The following is a 21,074-nucleotide window of genomic DNA, read 5'->3' on the forward strand; positions in this document are numbered from 1 at the left end:
AGTGTAGTCAAAATTCAATGACATAACTGAAAGCCGTTAATTACAATGCACATCCAATATACTACACAAAAATTCATATCCATGCATTCCAAACCTGAAAAATACATATTGATCAAAAGCACTAAGCTAGCTAGAGTATAGGGGAAAGCATAACACATTAATTAGATTGTAATATAGGAAAGAACAACATCGTGTCAGAGATAGTAGCAACCCATCACAGTCACATGCAAATTAATTTAAAGTTCAGAGGTGTAGTTGCTTCAACTGCAACAAATTGTCAAAATATGTTTAGCAGTTAAAAACAGGGTCACCACCTTTATGGTAAAATAAATTACAAATATATTTACCGTTGGCATTGATATGAAGTCATACCCTAGTAGGAACCATCGCCTAGTAGCAACCCATGATCGATGCATGTGGCTAACAAAAATTGGGTATCGCATTAAAAACGCCGTCACCACCTTTATGTTATGGCAAATAGAGATATATTTACCGCGGCATGAGCTTCCAAAACCCGCTTTCATAATCTAATCTAGTGTCGAGAACCGCAGTGCTGGCAATTGGAAACTTTGTCACAAGGTTGCTGCCACTGAAACTTCAGCTCAGGTGTTAAACTTGCATCCATGTGTCCCCTGCTGCCGAAACAATGTTGAAGAAATCATTCATCTCTTATGGGAATGCTCACATGCCAAGAAACTATGGTACTGGGTCTCTAACAGGTTTCATGTTCAACATAACTTCAACTCTTTACCGCAAGCTAAAGCCAAAATGAAAAATAAAAGCACCCTTCTTTCTCACATTTGGAATGCAGCCATCATTGGAGGCTTAGTTGGTTTGTGGAAGCACATAAATAGAATGATATTTGAAGACAAGAAGGAAATTTTGGATTTCTGTAAGAACGAAGTCTGGAAAAGCATTCGACAGAGTGGCCATCTCTCCAAAGGCACAATAAAGAGCGCAATTGATCAGGCAATATTGAGGGGTTGAGGAGTTACGATCAAGCTTCCCAAAGCACCTCAAAATCAAAACTTGCTTCTGGAAAGCCCCTAATCATTACACCATCAAAATTAATTGTGATGGTGCTGCAAGGGGAAACCCAGGTAGGTCCAACAATTATTGGAGCAACCTTTAGAAACTCTAATGGAGATTTTCATCTGGTTCTATGGAGGAAAATTGGTGTCAATACCAATTATTTCGTGGAATGTATGGCTATATTGGAGAGTGTAGAAACGGCAGTGGCAAGGGGATGGAGGAAACTCTGGGTATAATCTGATTCTGGTGTAGTTGTACAAGCATTTAACTCAGATATTGTAGGGGAGCGATATCCTCATAGGGCATCGCACTCGCGAGGAGCATAAGCGAACTGAAGATATCGACCTCCAAGACGGACACGAGAGCGAACAAATACCGGACCTGCGTGTCGCGCAGCATAGATGAATCCAAGGCGACCTCAAGACCGACTGCGGCGGCTCGAGTAGGTGGTGCGAACGGAGATATCTCGATCACGAACACTTCGCCAAATCTGAGCGCTTCGAATAGAAACCGTCCCACTTTGGGGTAATGATTGCCAAAATCTTAGTGGTAATCTCAAGACGGGGAAATAGGGACTACCGCGCATCTACCCCCAATCATAACGGATCCAATTCAACACTCATCCGCGATCTCCACCCTACATTTGTACAAAAGAATACCGTGTCGGAAGGATCTCCTCTCTCAAAACTCTATAAATACCACCTCTTTGGAACTACGTCGGACTGATTCTTCTCTCCCGGAAAAAGGAAAAAGAGAGAATCGTGGGCGGTTAAGCTCCACGGCGACCTCGGTCACATCAAAATCCTAACCCTTCCCATTCTTCCTAGTTGTAATTAGGAAAGACCAAAAGCGGCTCCTTTACATTGGCCGTCTGTGGTTTTCGATTCTTGGAGAACCACTTGAGATCATCTCTAATTCTCCGATTACGAGCATGGTTAGCATAGAAGCACAAGTTCAACCTTGCTCACGGTTAGGGAGTAGCGAATGAGAGCATTTCCTTGCTTTCGGGGAGGAAAATGCTACCTTACGTGCTCGGTGGATAGTTACCCGGCAACAACAAATTCGGCAATGGAGCCGAACCACGGCATCAATGGCGTTAATCGGACTTAACGAGTTGTCCCAAAGGATTAGCGGACCTGCGAAGAAGGACTGGACTCGACCTGTTGTACACAAGATGCTTAAGGCGTATCGGCGCATCTCCGTTCACCGCTGAGAGGTCCTCGGCAAATCCTCTCCACCGCGACTTTATCGATACGCTTTCCCATGTATGCGGCACACCTTGCCTGGTCGGCATGTGGCTCGCTATATTCAAAGTCGGCACTTTCACGCTCACCGAGTTTGATTATCTCCATTGCCAGATTATTTCCGGCCCGACCTCCGAGGATGGCTCTCTCGATTGGTTCTTTTCAGCGAGTCGATTCTATCAACACCTTGAGCGACTTCTTGACTTGTTAAGCCCGGCCCGATGCGTCCCGCAACGGTGGGAAGAAGGCGGATCTTGATTCTCTGTTTCAATTATCTTTCAAGGAGGGCGAAACTATTAGTGAATTCCTAGGGCGGTTCAAGGCCGAGCTGGCGTGCATGGAAAGTGGCTTGAAAGAATCTTTACGCCACAAATCGGCTTTTCTAATGCTTGCCGAGTCGCGAAAGCGGTGACCTCGCTAGATGTCGATGAAGGCATGAGACACCTTTGTCCAGAGCTCTACGGCTCGTGTCAAAATACACATCAAGTTCGCGAAACCTTAAAACTCCATGGTTTAGCGAGGCCATGAGGTCGCCGAAGTCTCGGATCGTTCCCCGCGGGGCAAGAAGCGCGCCCGTCGCTTGCACCGGCGGCTTCGTGCCGATCGGATAACAGCCGAGAGAGTTTCTTGTCCTCGCTCGCTCCCCGATCCACATCTTGGATAAGATCAAAGCGCCTCATTTTTCGGCCAACCATCGGGCGACCAGCGGTCGACTGGCAAAACTTTTTGTGCATTTCATAAAGCAAAGTGCCATGAAACCGCCCGATGCATCTTTGGGGGCTCAAGCATTATCTCAAGACACGGTGGAAATTTGGTTATATCAAACACTTACATTAGCATTCGATGGCGACTGCGTCACAAGTTGATGGCTTCGTCGTAATCTGCGATCGATCTCCACCCCACCGTCACGCCAAAGGGATACGGGCTCGTCCTCCCGCGGTCGAGGGCGTTCCGTGGCGTTCTGCGCCCGCGAGAAAGGCGCATTCGTCCGATCGTGACAATGCTGCGCCTATTCATGTGATTACCTTTCGGACGATTCAGTGACTTCTTCGAGAAAAAGGCGTCGGGTTAGCTCTCTTCGGAAGTCTATCATTTTACTTCCGCGAGGCAGCTCTCCGCGTGTTCGGTCGCGGCCTTGGCGATATCACTTTCCGCGGAGGCCGACTTAAGCAAAGTTTGCCTTCCTCATAATGGCGCATTGGTCGTTCATGTCAAAATCAGCGGCCCCGGACGATCAAAGCGTCTGATCGACCACTGGCGGTTCTGTGACATCTTATTTTACCACACCATGCAAAGAGATGAACCTCCCCAAATCCGTTCTCGTCGACCCGATCGGCTCCCCTTTATGGGTTCAATGGCTCGAGCCGACCCGTTAGTGACATTATCTTACCGATGTCGGTGGGATCTCGAGAAGATAAGATTACGGAATACTTTCGGTTCTGCGTTCTCCGACAACAATTAAGCCATACAATGCCATCCTCGGGCGTATTTGGATTCATCGGGTCACGAGGCCGTTACCATCTACTTTACATCAAGTTCTCCGTTTCCGGGACCTCGAGGCATGATGGAACTTGAAGCAATCAACTTGAAGGCGTACCATTGCAACCAGGTCAATCAGCGGATGCACTGCTTTCGTGAATTGCTTCCCACCATCGGGGAGCCCTCCGGCTACACAATGTACGGGGACTTAGTCGCGAAGTCCAACCCGAACTGCCAGCGAGCGGCGGGGCTCTTCGGGCGAAGTTCTCTCCATGCCGATACCGCCTTTCGCACCCGAGTCCTCGATGCCATTATTAGACCTCCTCAGATCGAACCAGCGTCGATTACCTTTGTCGATTACCTTTGTCGGTTAAAGTTTGAGAGATCGTCCAGCTCATATCAAGCCGCCACATTTGTCGTCAGCGCGGCCGCTCCATCAATGTGCTTGCGGCGGGGCCCCTCCCCGGTCGTGGATACCCACAGCGGCGTTAGAAGGTCGCTCCACATTCGGCGACCGGTCAATTCGTCCACCGGTGTGCTTTCGGATCTCCTCCGATGGCGAGTAAGCTAAGCGATGCTTATCATCAGGTATGTAAAACCTCCGGTGAGAAAAAAAAAGAGTGAATCTTGGTACGAAGAAGGCGACCCCAAGTTTGTGTATGTAGGGGCTAACCTCGACCCCACTCTCGGATCCATGACTTGTAAATTTCTTATCTATGAATAAAGATGTTTTTGCTTTGGTCGTATATCGATGTGCCGAATCGATCCTAACCCGCATGCCACAAATTAAATGTGAACCCCATGCGGACCGGTTCGACAAGCGACCTCGTCGACTATCCTGCGTTTTCAAAAGCCATCAATGGCGAGGTCGAAAAACTTCGAAACAAGTCGGTTTCATCGGAAAGTCGACTACCCGAGTGGATTGCCAATATTGTTGCCGTCCCCAAAAAGAATGGCCGCGCGGTTAAACTTATGTGTCGATTTCACAAATGTCAATCGGGCCAGCGCTAAAGATAGCTTTCCGCCTCGCGCGTTGACCAACCGGTCGACCACCAACTGTGGGTCACGAACTCCTCTCCTTTATGGATCGTCACGATTAGGTACAACCAAATCCCACTCGCCGAAGAAGATCAAGAGAAGACTTAGTTCATTCACGGAACAAAGGGATATATTGTTACAACGTCCTCCGTTCGGTCACGAAGCGGAATAGCCGCGCACAACGCTTAGTCCGCGGACATGTTCAAAGACATGTTAAGCGACACCATGGAGGTCTACATTGGCGACATGGTGGTCAAAAAGCAAAAAGCTGGCGATCACCTCACCCACTTAGAACAAAGCGTTCTCGGACTCGCCCGTCACGGGCATGAAGTTGAACCCGAAAAATGCCTCTTTGGGGGTCCTCGGAAAAGTTTTTAGGGTATCGGTTGTCGCGGCGGGGATCGAAGCCAATCGACCCGGATCCGAGCATTCTTGGATATGCCGATCCACGCACAAAAAACAGTCTGAAGTTGTCGGGGAATGGTGGCGGTAACAACGGTTCATATCAAGGGCCTCGGATAAGTGTAGACCGTTCCTACGGCTCCTCAAAAAGAGCGTTCTCATGGAAGCGATCAATGTCATCATGCATTAAGCTACTTCTCAAAAAGTATCTCACCACGCCTCCGTCTTAGCCAAAGCCGATTACATGGAGGAGACAGGGGCTTTATCGGCGTATCGATTTAGCCATCATTTCGGTTCTCTTTAAAGAGGAGAACAATTCAGAGAAGCCGATCTACTTCCGCGAGTAAGACACTCCGCCCGGCCGAAAAGAACTACTCCTTCACGGAGCGAGCGTTTTTTCGCTTTGTTGTATTCATACGGAAATTCAGACCGTACTTCAAGCACATCAATCAAAGTTCTCACCGACCTTCCATTGAAGAAAGTCCTTCATAAAAAGAAAACAAGACTACTCGAATGGCGGTTTGGGCGAAGAACTTCGGAGAACACCACATAGAGTTAGTCCCCGCGCTTCTCGAAAAGGTCGGTCGTCGTTGATTTCCTCGCCAGATTTCGGTCGAGGACCCCAACCGGAACAAGAAGCGGAGCTCCCAAACATGCAAGCGAGTCAAATCATCACAGTCTCTCTTTTGTGGATGGTTCGAGTAACCTCGGTGGAAGCGGCATCGAGTCGTATTAGTTTCCCCGGCGGAATATGATTGAAAAGTCGGTTAAGCATTGACTTTGCCACTTCCAACAATGAAGCGGAGTCTGAAGCACTAATTAGGGGACTAAGGATGGCTTGCGGCTTCGGTGTCGAAGAGCTCCAAGTCTTTAGTGACTTCATGGCCCGGTGGTTCGCCGGGTTGCAAAAGTACACTACCCACGAAGGTAACCTTTCAAAGTATCTTCGGTCGTTCATCGGTTATTGCCTTCTTTTAAGCGGTACACATACATCATTTCTTGCGTGAGGAGAACGCCCGCTGACGGTTTAACTTATTTGGCTACCCGGACCCGAGTTGCGTTCCCGACAAGTTCTCATTGAGGGTAGTCGATCGACACGCATACCAAGTCGACCATACCTTGATGATAAGCGACCTATTTCCTCTCTCCGCCCGGTCGGTTGAGCCAAACATGGATGCAACCCATCATCGATTATATCGGCCGCGGCGCCCCTCCACGAGGGCGTGCCCAAGGCCCGGCAGGTCTCTTATCAAGCTTCGGCGTTATTGTTTAGTCAAAACAAGCTATTCGGAAATCGGCGGTGGTCCGCGCCTTACGATGCATTACCCGAGCGAGGTCAATTGATTTTTGCGAAATTCCGGCGAATGTGGAAATCAGCCGTGACGCTCGTTTTTAGCCCACAAGGCCATCTCTCCGAGGATATTTACGGCCGGGATGCGGTCGATGCTAAAGCATCGTCCTCAAATGTCTCAAATGCCAAGCGTTAACCACAATATCATCCGGCCCTTTCATGGCCCCGGTAGCATAAGCGAGCCAGCGTAGCCATTTCACATGTGGGGCATGGACATTATGGGACCATTCATCCCACGAAAAAAGTCTTGGCTTCCGCTTTGTCCTAAACTGCCACCGACTACTTCACCAAGTGGGTCGAGGCCATTCCCTCGCTGCGTCAAAGAGTCCCATGTCCGCAACTTCATCTGGACTCACATTATCACCAGATTTGGGTTACCATATACTGCGGTAATGGACAATGGGCCTCGATTCAAAGGCGAAAGCGATCAAAGAGTTCCTAGCCAAGTGGAAGATCATTCATCGTTCTCTACTCCAGCGATGCGCTCGAGTAATGGTCAAGCGAAGCCCGATAACAAAGCTATCTTGGAAAATTTGAAGAAAAAGATTGAGAAGAATAAGAGCCATGGCCCAAATCGGTTGGAAAACATTCTATGGGCTCACGCCTGCAATGACTTCGCTCTCGATGCCGGTGATCGCCATTCTCCTTATGTTATGGCGCGAAGCCGTAATTCCCACCGACCCGTCCGTCACTACTTCGCTCGGAACTTGTCGAGTCGGGGGCATAACGACTCCGTGTTATCCGCGAGGCGTCGACTTCTTTGGAAGAAAAGGGGACTTAGGCTGCCGTCGAGTAAAAAGCCTCTTATCGACAAACTCTGAAAAACTCCTACTGACAAAGCGAGTTCATCCTAGGTCTTTTCAACTGGTGACCTAGTGCTCAAAAAGGCGGGGCGACTCCAAGTTAGCACCCACATGGGAAGGCCCTACATCGTGGAGCAGCGTCGTTGGCAATGGAGCATCTTGGATAAGAACCCAAGAGGGGAAGATGTTGCCTCGACCTTGGAATACTTATCTCTTGAAAAAATTTTATCGATGGCGCCATTCATGTTGTAAAATCTTTTGTTTTCATTAATGTAAGACAAGTTTTTGTCTTGTGATACTATCTATCTCCGTTAGTTGTATTGGTGCGGCTCGCGGGCTACATAGCCTCTCGATTCTTGTTACGTCGAGGACCTATATTTCTAGGATCGACTACGAGAGCACGCTCTCGGCGAGCGAGGGGCTCTCGGGGAGCTCACGGGGCTACATAGCCTCTCCGATTCTTCTTATTCGTCGAGGACCTATATTTCTAGGATCGACTACGAGAACGCTCTCCGAAAGGACGACTCGGGGAGCTCACGGGCTACATAGCCTCTCCAATTCTTGTTACGTCGAGGACCTATATTTCTAGGATCGACTACGAGCACGCTCTCCGGCGGACTCTCGGGGAGCTCACGGGCTACTTTAGCCTCTCCAATTCTTGTTCGTCGAGGACCTATATTTCTAGGATCGACTACTACGAGCGCTCTCTCGCGAGCGATTCTCGGAGCTCACAGGCTACATAGCCTCTCCAATTCTTGTTACGTCGAGGACCTATATTTCTAGGATCGACTACACGAGAACGCTCTCAGCGAGCAGACAGCTCTCAGGAGCTCACAGGCTACTTAGCCTCTCCAATTCTTGTTACGTCGAGGACCTATATTTCTAGGATCGACTACACGAGAACGCTCTCCGCGAGCACCTCTCGATTCTTATGGAGCTCATTTAGGATCGGAAGCTACATAGCCTTTGCAAGTCTTGTTACGTCAGCGGCCCTACATTTTAGGATCGACCACCGCGAGAGCGGCTCTCATCGGCGCAAACACTCTCCGGCTCCACGGGCACGTAACCCATCCGGTTCTGTCACATCAGCGACCTATATTTCTAGGGTTGACTACTTAGCGGGGCGCGTATTCATAAGATCAAGTTGCTAGTTATACACAAATACGGTAGCATGCATACACATCCCAAAACAACGTTCCATGACAATGCGTCATCACAACTTCGTCCACCGATCTGGGGATTACCGGAAATCCGGATCGATGATCATTACAAAATAAACAAAGTATAGAACGCCACTTTCGTGGAAACCGGTCCTCGAACAAAAAGCGAACTTCGGGGCAAAGCTGAAAACCACGACTCTATTGTTTGCTCCCGTATAAGAGAGAGAATGTAGACTATATTCACAACTTCACGGTGAAGTCGATGATGATCACCTTCTCAATTTTCGGTAATGACATGCTTGTCTTCGGGGGCTGCGCTAGTCGAAGCGGTATGTCGGTGACCTCGGTGTCATACTTTTCGTCGAGGCGGCATAAAGCGTCTGAGCTTCGATTATCGCCTTCTTAAGCCTTCAGCGCCACCTTCCGACATTTCTTAGCATAAGCCGTCCACAACCGCCCGGTTCCTTTCCGGCTCGGTCAAATCCGACACCGCGTGGCGTTCTCCGGCGATTCACGTTACGGTACTTGGTGGACATATCATCCGATTTCTTCTTGTCCACCCCACGCGGCTCGCATCAACCCCTCTCCGTCGCGGGTTACCACTAGTCTCGAGCGGCTGCCGCGGCATCTTTCGACTTATCATACCTGCGAGAAACTGCATGAACATAGTTAGAACACCGACTCCCACGGAAGTCGATCAACGACAAGCTATCAAGAACTCACCAAACAAAGCGGCCATATCCATGCGTCCCCGGTGGTGTCCCCATGTCCTCGTCCTCGACTTACGCTTTATCTCCATCTAGCACAATCCGCCCGAGCGGTGGTTATTTATGGGGCCGAGTGAAAGCTTCTGATCCGGCGTTTCACCATCCGCTTCTTCCCGTCTTTCCCGGTAGTAGAATTAAACCCCACATCCTTACATGGTGGGGCGAACTCTCACACATGCTGGCGACCTCCCCAACTTCGTTAATGCTTTCGACCAAGCGACCCGATGGTTTCACCCACCAGCTCGGCGGCGGCGAATACAATGCCACCCGGGCGACTATCTCTCCTCGATGGTTTATGACCGCCCGGCTTCTCCCCGGCAACCTTTCTCTTCCCGATCGATCGCCATGAACATGAGGCTCAAACTCCATTTCCTCCATTGTTAGGGGGCGTTTCTCTCCACAAACGCCGCGACATCTAGCCATACTAGCCTACCGGCAAAGTTCACGGCCGGCAAAGTTAACACTTACTTTAGGTATTTCTCAAAGCTGAATAACAGCGTAGAAGAAGCGACATACGATGAACAAAGCGGCGACGAAAAAGCCGCAGGGCAAAGCGAGCAAAGATGAGGAAGGAAAGCTTAGGCAAAACAATGACGAACCTCTTGATGATATGTGAGAAGCGGTTTATATTCCTTAGGAAGCGTCTTTTCCTAAATGCCTCATTATCACCTTGAGGCGCTTAAAGCGCCATCGCCGCCATCATTATGTCCCATGAACCCCTCGTCTCCCCCGCGTGTCATGCGCAAAGGAACACTACGCGGTTAAGCGGCCGAATCTGAAGCAATTCGACTGCATCTCGAGCGGACTCGGCGATCGATGCTCCGCGTCGGCGTCGTCACCATCCCGATCTAAAGCACTCCAACGACGGGGCGGCTCCCTTCATTTTACCAATCGTAAGTAAGGAGGTCGCCATCACAATGGGCCTACCACGTTCCATTCTAAGCCGTGTCATCCTACATAACTATGAGTGAGCAACCGACTTCGGACATACACACCTGACCTGAACCTGACTATCTATCATCCATGTAAAACAAAGGAAGATCTGGGGTGTAATAAGCGTTATCATCACACTCGATGTTGGCCGAGTTCTTTGAGATTACTTTCGGGAAATCCAACCCGGCCCCCCACGCGAGTTAAGTCACATTCGGCTACCCGAATCAGCGGGAGACACCCACTTGTTCGGGATTACGATTACCTGAACATAAAAAAGCGAACTGCCGGGTTACCCGAAACCGGTTCTATTGTATCCGCGGCATATAAGGCGATAAAAGGCAAAGAACAAATTTTACAACTCGTCATCTCCGGCCACATTAACTTCTCCTCCCGCGCTCAAAGCGCTTCATCGACCTCGGCATCTCTCCGTCCACAATGATCGATATGCCATCCAACTCTAAGCTCATCACGCGTCGGGTCAACAGCGGCTTCATTTCGAGCCACCGCGACCGGCGCGCTCACGAGAAGAGGCAATCGCCCAGCGGCACCCCTTGAACCTCCTCCACCGAGGGGCCGGGGCCTTACCGGGCGGCGTGTTCCTCGCCTTCCATTGTTGTAGTCGACCTCGGTTCAGCGAAGTCTGCGTCCGGCGTGTCATAGGCGATTAAGCGTCACGAGCAACCTTCTTGCGGTCTGCAAGGCATAATCGTTCGACCTCCCATTTCCACGGTAGCTGCTTTCGCGCACATTATCTTGACTCCTTCTAGCTTTTGCCTCAGCTCTTCCGCTTCCGTATCTTTCAACATCTTGGCGAGATTCAACGCTTCATGAGCTCTCTTCAAATCTTCCAGTTCCTCGTGCTCCATCTGCGAGGCGTCCTGGACATTTTTCAGCTCCTCACCCAGCTTGAGCACCATTTCCCTATCTGATTCTGCGGACTGGGCGATCTCTTTCAACTTCTGGAATCCACTCACCAATGCTTGCGCGAACATACACATGGTTAGCACACCAACAATTTGCATAAGCAAGCAAATTACCTCGGATGAAGTTATAAGACATACCAAGCATTGCGCGATTTCCATTAAATCTCCGAGTTGTCGGCTAACCCGCTTCTCATCTAGTTCTCTGCGGTTGCCATCGAGCTATTTGTTCTAGCAAACAACCAGCTATCTTCTTTGGATCTGAAGCGGATTAAACTTACGTTTTCGCGATCTTGGCTTGCGCCCCCACTCGTCGGATAGACAAAATGTCCTTCGGATCGTCCGCGGACGCCACCACGCTTTTCGATTAAGCCTTCACGTGGAGCCTTGGCCTTCTTCACGGTTGGGATCGGCGTCCCGGTCGGCGGCGCTGGACCCCACTCAAAAGTGGCCAAGTCCATGACACCTTTCGGTCGGGCCCCATTCTGGCCGAATCCGTGGCCCCGGCCGCACCACCATCGAATCCGCCCCGTGCTAGCACCATCTTCCGCGAGCATGTCGAGCTACTTTTCGCGGCTTCGTCCGGCGTCTGCTTTCGAGACATCAGCGTGGCCTCCTCTCCGACCTGCCCCTAGCACGGCGATCAAAACCAGCGGCTCCAACTCTCTACGGGGAGCCTCGATCGAACCCATTCGGGCCGACGCCCGATCCTCCGGCTCTGCGGTTCCCCTAACGGGGCGCCTTGCGCTCCCCACCCAGCTGCCTCTCCTCGTGTTATCGGATCACTTATGCGGCTTCTCCATCACCCTCGCCGTTCGACTTAGAGCCAGCTCCTTTTGCACCTTCCTCTTCTCGGATCGCGGCCCTCCCTTTTCCTCAAAGAAATGAGCAACCTCGGGCAACCCGCTTGTTTTTCAGCCGCGAGTCGGCCGGCGAATCTTTCTATCTCCCCGCGATCGGTTCGCGCTTCCGCGAAAACTCTGCGGCCAAAGCAAAACAAAGACACACATTAGAAGCGGCTATCAAAGCGTTAGAAAAATAACAACGAGAAAAGTGTTCCTACCCACGGATATGTTACAAATCCTAGTTAGCGGTATACACCCGCTCACCGCGGTAATTGCCAACTAGCAACAACGGTCTCTTAGTCCAGGCCTCATTGCTTACTCCATCGATCCGCGGCCGAAGCGCGTCGTCATGGTTTGCAAGCTAAAGTTCATGTTCCCGATCGGCGTATCACATAGTGCTCCACTATATCCGATACCCTATGTCATATTCCCCACTCGCGTTCAGGTGGTCGAACACCTTAAATAATCGCCGGTGTTTACCCACCAAACCGAGCGAGGGGAGACTTCCAACAAAGCGCCAAAAGTCGCGATACCGGTTTGAACGGTATGTGCATCTGCGCTCTCGGTAACCCTCACAGATTATAACTCCACCGTTCGGCGGGTTATACTCCTCACTCTGAACATTTTCACTTTCGATCGTTGGCTCATATATCTCGGTCGGGGACATTAATCCCATCTGCGGCTGCCCTCATTTCGGGGAAAGAGTTAGCGACCGCGACGGTTCACACTTCTAGGGGCACATCGGCGATGCCGACCTCTCCCCTCGACGGCGTCTTGCGGCCCGCGTCATCTCGACCGAGATCGGGCATTACCCCTCCTCTATCCTATCTTCTTCTTCTAACTCAACCCCCACGCCGACACTTCGCGATTCTTCATCCTCGTATTACTCTCCCAACTCAAAGATATCTCGGACCTCCTCCGACCGAGTATCATCGAATCGGACATTCTAACAACCCTTTTCTATCAAATATTCAGTTCTAAACCCTATAGCCTTACAATAACCTACTTACTTAAAATAACGAGCGGACGAGAGAGGAAAAAGCAAATGGAAATGGGAAAGATAACGCAGAATAGGGAGCACTCACGGGAAACCCTAGGCGCGTTTTTGCGGAAGAAGAAAAACACGAAGTAACTTTTTTCATTATTCCAAATCTGATTTTGTATAAACCGCCCGTTCGGTTACCAAGGAGTAATCATTACAGCCCTACGCTATAGCCCGCGTTCCGTGTTCCAAGGCAATCGTCGCTTTCGGCCGATTCCGCATATAAGCGGCGACCGTTTTCTTCTTCAAACTCTTCTCACGATTACATCGCGTGCGTAAGTTAAAACTACCTTTTCCGCCAATTCACGAGGCCACAACATTCAAAGTGGCTCTCTACCGGTCGGTTCATCCACTTTCTTGTTAAGCTCCGCTCCACCACACTCGTCCGACTCTTTCTCCGGTCGGCGTTTCCCCACCAACGCCCTCTACCGAGGGGGTGTAGGGGGAGGCGATATCCTCATAGGGCATCGCTTTTCGCGAGGAGCATAAAGCGGCCCGAAGATATCGACCTCCAAGACGGACGAGAACGGCGCCCTCGCGGACCTGCGTGTCGCGCGGCATAGATGAATCAAGGCGACCTCCAAGACCGACTGCGGCGCAGCTTCGAGTAGGTGGTGCGAACGGAGATATCTCGATCTGAACACCATGAAATCTGAGCGCAGCGAATAGAAACCGCCCCACCTTGGGTAATGATTGCCAAAATCTTAGTGGTAATCTCAACACGGGAAATAGGGACTACCGCATCTACCCCCAATCATAACGGATCCAATTCAACACTCATCCGCGATCTCCACCCTACATTTGTACAAAAGAATACCGCGTGTCGGAAGGATCTCCTCTCTCAAAACTCTATAAATACCACCCTCTTTGGAACTTCGTCGGACCTGATTCTTCTCTCCCGGAAAAAGGAAAAAGCGAGAGAAGATCGTGGCGGTTAAGCTCCACAAATGACCTCGGTCACATCAAAATCCTAACCCTTCCTTGCAAATGTAAGCCCCAATTTTTTTTTTTTTGACTTTGACCATCACACCGTGCCAGTGGTACTGTCGCGCGCCATTGCTAATGTCGCGTGAGTTATTTGTTTTTACTTTTTCAATTTGGTGCGACAGTGAGAATGTCACATGAGTTTTTTTTTTTCAACTTGGGGCGACAGTATCAATGTCGCGCAAGGTAGCCATATTCCAAATTTGCGAATGATATTTGTGACCACTTAAAGTTGGTCAAAATTTGCAACCAATTTCTCTAAATTTCTCCTTCAAATTTGAAGGAAATACTACCACCACCTAGAGATGCTCTAAGGATCTCCAATACTTGGAGAGAAGCTAATGCATCAACTGACACAACAGTAAATTATTTTTTTTTGCTAAAGGGTAATTGATTAACTTAAAAGAATAAATGTTACAAGGAGAAAGAATAAGAGCATTATGAAATGACTAAGAAGGATAAATTATATGTGTACCCTTCTCAATACATTAGATCTTAGTGAATAAATCTAAAGTACGTAGTGTAATGGTTCTCAAGATGTCTCATGAATGGAGGTCGAGTCTGCCACCATACATTTTGTCCTTTAGTTAATCTTGCTCCATGTTGCTTGCGATTGTAGTGTTTGCCATCGTGCCCTTACTCTCCAGTGCAGGTTACCTTTCTGAAAAGCTTGGACTACTTCAGAAGAATCAGATAGCAACAAATTATGCATTTACAGTGACTAGTAATATGGCTTTCTTGTTTGAAGGGAGACCCAACTGGGTCACCAAATGGGAAATGGCTTTTATGCCAATCTATAGATTTGTAAACTAACCCAGGGGTGTTGTGCATATGATTGGTAAATGTATATAAGACCTACCTAGTAGAGAAGATATGTTATTTACAATGATGCAGTCCTCCCCTTCAACCAACTTGATGTAATGTACTTACGTATATTTCAACATATTAATATAATCTGCCCACTTAGCAAAAAAAAGTGTTAGTGGGTGTTTGGTTCTCATTTTTTTCAAAAAAGTATTTTTTCTTAAAAAACACTTTTATGAAAAAGTATTTATTCTAAAAACAGTTTTTCAATAAACATGTTTGGTTGTGACTTTTCTTAAAAGCTATTTTATCAAATCAGATTTCACACTATGTTTCTATATATTTTGGCATATCCAAGATAAATCATTAAAGTCTAAAACATCCGGGAGTTCATTTGCCTTTAGCTCCAAAAGTGTTTCCTTCAAAAAAAATAGTTTTTTAACTTAAAAACAAGTTTTACCTAATTATCATAAAACAAGTTTTGGGACCAAAAAGTGTTTTTTGGATGAAAAACTATTTTCTTTTTAAATAGAAACCAAACACATTTATTTTTTCAAAAAATGTTTTTTCACTAATAAACACTTTTTAGCAATAAATAAATAGGATCCAAACACCCCCTTATGTTCCCCAATTTAAGTAAGTTTTCTTTTATTTAGTTTGCAGTTTGCTAAGCTATTCTAATATTGTGTTCCATATATAATCTATTCCCGTATGTAGTATGTAGTATGCTTAGTTTACTCTTCGCCAATTAAAATACACACTTTTCTTTTAGAGTCCTATTATTGACGGAATCCATATTGTGTTGGGCAGACCCCAAAAAAAACAATTATTATAAGTGTGTCATTGGTCCCAAAAAGTCCAAAAAAAAGTAAATATTACAAGTGTGTCATTGGTCTCAAAAAGTTGAATTCAAAACCCCAAGTTTAAACGACCCGGCTAGGTCGTTCATTGTGCAAACCCAACGATATGGCCACATCGTTTGGGACCGTTTGGACTAAGTCCAAACGATGTGGCCACACCGTTAGGATTTGAACTTTGAAAAAATATAAAGTTCTGTTTCTTGGCCTCTTGACCGGTGTGGCCACACCGTTTGGACTAAATCCCAAACGACTTGGCCACATCGTTTGAGACTTAGTCCAAACGATGTGGCCACACCGGCCAAGAGGCAAAAAACGAAACTTTTATATTTTTTTCAAAGTTCAAATCCCAAACAATCTCAAATGGTGTCGCCACACCGTTTGGACTAAGTTCTCAACGATATGGCCACACCGTTTGGGATTTGAACTTTGAAAAAATATAAAGTTCTGTTTCTTGGCCTCTTGACCGGTGTGGCCACACCATTTGGACTAAGTCTCAAACGGTGTGGCCACATCGTTTGGACTAAGTCCCCAACAATGTGGCCACACCGTTGGGTTTGCACAATGAACGACCTAGCCGAGTTGTTTAAGCTCAGGGTTTTCGAATTCAACTTTTTGAGACCAATGGCACATTTGTAATATTTGTGTTTTTTTTACTTTTTGGGACTAATGGTACACTTGTAATATTTGTTTTTTTTTTTTACTTTTTAGGACCAATGACACACTTGTAATAATTGTTTTTTTATTTTGTCTGCCCAACACTCTGTCAATAACAAATACCTTCTTTTATGGCTAACAAAGTTTAAGTATGAAGTAAGCCAGGATGAGATCAAATGGATTTGAAGACTTACAAGGCTTCACCCCAAAATTTCGCACGATATTATTGCAATGGCATGGCCAGGTAGATACATACACTTGGGTAACTGAAGAATGTTACCGAAAAAAACGAAAAGCCTAACTGAAGAATGCAGGGTTAGGGGATAAAGAACCCTTGCCATTTTCTTAACATTAAGAAGCTAGTGGAAGAGTTACACAAGCCAAACATACAGATCGAGTTCATGGGCATAACACGTGCCGAAAACACAGTTGGTTGCACCCATAACCACATAAACCAATTTTGCAAAAAAAGAAAGTAGGGTAGCTAGGATAACTAGGATAGCCAGTGATAATACATGACAAAGAATAGAACATAAAATTATTGATCAACTTCTTAATATTTGCCACGAACTCTTGGAGATGTGCGGAGGTTGAGAGGACCATCAATGTGAAGAGTGATCATGGTTTTGTAGTTGACCGGTTTCTTCTTATCCCATAGCTCGAAAGCAAAGAAGTGTAACAAGACGGAAGTGAACACCTTCATTTGCGAGAAAGCAAATTCTTTCCCAGCACAAATTCGCGGCCCAGCCTAAGAAGCAAGAAATAACGTGAATTTAGTTGTATTCGGCTATTTGCTCCCACAAATTAAAAAAGAAAAAGAAAATGAAGAGATTGTTTGTAATTGGTCTAAAAAATCACAATTGCATGGGTAAGAGTAAGAGTTTTTCGTTTAAGAGGTGTGAGAGGTCCAAATTAGTACCAATGGCAAAGTTTGTTTAATAAAATTTATTACCTGGAAGGCTGGGAACTTGAAAGGGCTCTCCATGCGGCACCTGCCATCTTCGTCGATCCACCTCTCTGGACGATATTCTTCTGCATCCTCACCCCAAATATATTTCATTCGTCCCATGGCATAAGGCTGATATGATACCAAATCACCTTTCTTCACGCTAAATCCATCTGGCAAGGTATCATCTCCAAAGCAATATTTGGCATTCTGCATACAACCAAGAGCAGGGCCAATATTTTAATAATCAGCACATGTAAACACAAATAGCTTGGGAGTAATAAAAGTGTCTCTGTGCATGCAAGGTTAGATAAATGAATAGATCTATCAGTAAATTTACCACAGGAACTGGAGGGTGGAGTCTAAGAGCCTCAGATAGAGCAGCATGAAGATATTGCATCTTGTCAAGAACACGAGTGTCAGTCACCTTTTCTAAGAACTCGGTAACGGTTGCAGTTTCCTTTAGCTGGACTGCCTCCTTAATATCTTGTACAACCTTTTCTTGCAAGTGGGGAAGTGTGCACATTCTGTACATGAACCATGACATAGTGGAAGCATTTGTATCCCTTCCAGCATGTAAGAAATTGGAACATATGTCCTTCAAGTACCTCGGATCTTTATCACTTAAATCTAGAAACCTTGACAGCAGGTCTCCCTTCTTCTTCTGTAATACCAAAGTGATTATATATACGAAAGTGTTTGATTAGCTCACGGATGGTTTTAGACTTTTAGTACTGTAAGATGAAAATAATTTAGAGAGACTCACAGAAGAATCATAATCTGGATTTGCGGCTCTTTCAACCTTTGCCCGAATTAGCTTGTACATGAAATCGTCAACAACTTTGAGATGTTTCCTTAGTTTTGCTTCAAACCCAACGTTAAAGAACCTCTTGATCTTCCAGAATATGTCAAGGTAGCGCAACAGGATCAAGGAGCTTACTTCATCGAATGAAACACAAAATCGTGATCCTTCTTTTGCTCCATAAATGCTATCGAGTTCTACGCCAAACCCAACTTCAAACATGGTGGCTAAGGTCCTTTTTCCAAGCAAGTCCTACATAAGCAGAAATTTGAAAAAAAAAACGAGCTTATTAGTTTGGTAAGGACGAAGTCTAGTGGGAAATAGAATCCCATCTATATGCATTATTAATAATGACGTATATACAAATTACATTCAAATGTCGCAGAAATTTGTGGGCGAATTGAATGCGACTGACTGAACTTCAATACTTACTTGCATATCAACGGGTATGTTTTTAGTTATGGAGTCCGAAACAAATGCAGCGAGTTTTGCAGCATCTCGTCGGAAGACTGCCATGCTAAAATCCCTTAAATTTTTCGAGGAGAATTCATGAGTAAATGCCGTTCTTTGATATTTCCACTTTTCACCATCTATATTGACAATCCCATCGCCCATCATATCTTCCATAACGTTGTGGAAATACCCTCCCTGAGAAAAAAGCTCTTCAGAATAAGTCCATACTAAACACAGTAAAAGTTTGTGAAGATATATCATAACTACATGCACATTGTCTTTGATGGATAATATACTTAAATTCATACCGACTCCGTTTTAAATACAGTTGGTTATATTGGAAGAGTTATAGGCACAAAAAGGAAAGGGAGAGAGACAGGGTCGTCGTTTTACTCTGTATGCCTAAAAATGAAACTCACTAACACGTACTACTGGCCTACTAGCTACTAGGTAGTTTACGAACTATAATATACTAAGATTCGAGCATTGCATTGGTATGTTCAGTCTCAGCTCATATTGCAATTCAAATTAGCTTGAGTTAGCTAAGAAGCCCAATTAGCTCAATGGTTACGTAACTAAGAAAATGTTCATACTTCATACAGTCATACAGAAGATATCTAGAGCTACTTGAATGCATGATATCTTGATGACTTGATGAGTAGTGACTGGTGCATTAGTATCTGCATACATTAGATGCTTACCTTGCCATAGTTTGGGAAATTTGATTTGAGGATGTGTTCAACAACCGCAGGATCAGAACTGAATACTTCACTGCGGAAAGGGCCGAGCATCCTGTAAGTCTTGTACTTGCGAGAAAGGTCGGTCATGTAATCGTGAGCATTGTTGAAGTTGTAAAGTAGACTTAACACGGTACCAGCAACAGGGTAGTACTTCTTCCTATCAAACAGTTTCCTAATGACAAATGTGACGGTTATCAGAACAAGCAATGCAGCTATGGCAGTGGGCAGGGTGGGTAAGGTGCTAAGTGATTCCATTATTGCCATGTTGCGTGAATTGTGAAGGTCTGCTCAGCGCTTCAAGTGCATCTATGAGGGCGTATTATATAGAGTGCATGGCGAAGGTACCCACACCATTCTAGCTAATGATATCTTAGTTTAAGAGAGAAACCAAGAAAACACAAAATTTTTGAACCAAACCAAACACCAAACCAAAAAAAACACCAACCAACTTCAGGAGAAACATTAAATATTCGACATCAAATGACGCAGTTTTGGATAAACCGCGTCATATAGTCCACGCAGCTTTCTCAAAACCACGCCACTAAAGCCCATCTTAAAAGCCCAAGCCCACACGGTTTTCCAGAAAACGCGCGATGTGTCTCACATCAACTTTCTTTTTTCTTCTCTTTCCAAATCTCTCGTGCGGTTTTCGCAAAACCGCGCCATAGAAACCCACTGTCTAGCCCAAGTCTATACGGTGTTCGAAAAACCGCGCGGTTTGAGATTTGATACAGCACCAAACCAAACACCAAATTTTTGCCAATTTGGTGTTTCGGTTTAATGTTTTTTTAGTGTTTTCATCAACATGTGTTTCTTCTTAAAATGAAAAAACACTAAATTTCATATTATAGATAGATTCACAAGTATAAGAGCATCTTTAGTTGAAATACTATTCTAGTATCAAACACTAAATTTCATGGGACGATGGGAAAACTTAACCACTAGCGGCGATCTCTACTGGCATGGGGGCAATTCAAAACCCAGTAAAAGTGACGGGTGTTGTCACGAAATTCCGACCCTGCATTATTGATTCTACCTCAATAATGCGTAGCAATAATATTTTAAAGATGCCGAATTAGGCATAGTTTTAAATTAATGATTGACCCCAGTTTAAGGTAATGACAAAGTAAGATGGGGAAGGAAGGAGCCATGATTTTGATTTCCGAGCCTCCGAGGCCACAACATCTCTTTCCATCTATCTCACAAGTGAGAGGTAGGAATAAAAAAATATAATACAAACAAATGTGTTAGATAGAAAAGGGAATCACTCACACTCACTAGTATTCGAAAAACGACTAAAAAGATATTAAACTTTATCCCTTTTGATAGTTTGGGGACCAAATTTTTTTTTTCTGACAATTTGGAGACCAAACTGTTTGATTTTTGCAATGTAGGAACTTCCGTCAAATTTCTCTAACACCGTTTATAATTTGTATTAATTTTCATTTTATAAATTAATACAAATGAAAATTAATTTGTAATATTGCAAAAAAAATTAATACAAATTAATATGTAATGTTGAAAAAAATTAATATAAAATTTCTAATTTGCAATGTTGAAAATAATAATAATAATAATAAAAATTAGAAATGGTGTTAGAGAAATTTGACAGAAATTCTTACATTGCAAAAATCAAACAGTTTGGTCCCCAAACTGTCAGGAAAAAATGTTTGGTTCCCATATTGTCAAAAGGGGTAAAATTTGATACCCTTTTTAGCCGTTTTTTCTATAGTAAATGTAGTCAGCTAACAATGACTGGTCACATTCCAAAGCATGGCGCATGAGTTGCAAAATTATTAAGGGTGTGTTTGTTTA

At 45.7% G+C, this 21,074-nt stretch overlaps 1 protein-coding gene across 1 annotated transcript; it reads right to left on the reverse strand.

Annotated features, from left to right (window-relative positions):
• Window positions 1-16,634: 16,634 nt before the first annotated feature.
• On the reverse strand, window positions 16,635-19,801 carry LOC147478243 (cytochrome P450 704C1-like). Its single transcript, XM_086582882.1, has 6 exons — window positions 19,221-19,801; window positions 18,499-18,714; window positions 18,031-18,318; window positions 17,605-17,928; window positions 17,271-17,474; window positions 16,635-17,066 (listed from the first exon to the last, which is right to left on the reverse strand). The coding sequence occupies exons 1-6, from the start codon at window positions 19,521-19,523 to the stop codon at window positions 16,872-16,874; spliced, it is 1,530 nt and encodes a 509-aa protein (XP_086439008.1). The 5' UTR covers window positions 19,524-19,801; the 3' UTR covers window positions 16,635-16,871.
• Window positions 19,802-21,074: the final 1,273 nt, after the last annotated feature.

This window comes from Coptis chinensis, chromosome 9 (genome assembly GCF_015680905.1).
Source record: "Coptis chinensis isolate HL-2020 chromosome 9, ASM1568090v1, whole genome shotgun sequence".
Taxonomy (NCBI): Eukaryota; Viridiplantae; Streptophyta; class Magnoliopsida; order Ranunculales; family Ranunculaceae; genus Coptis; species Coptis chinensis.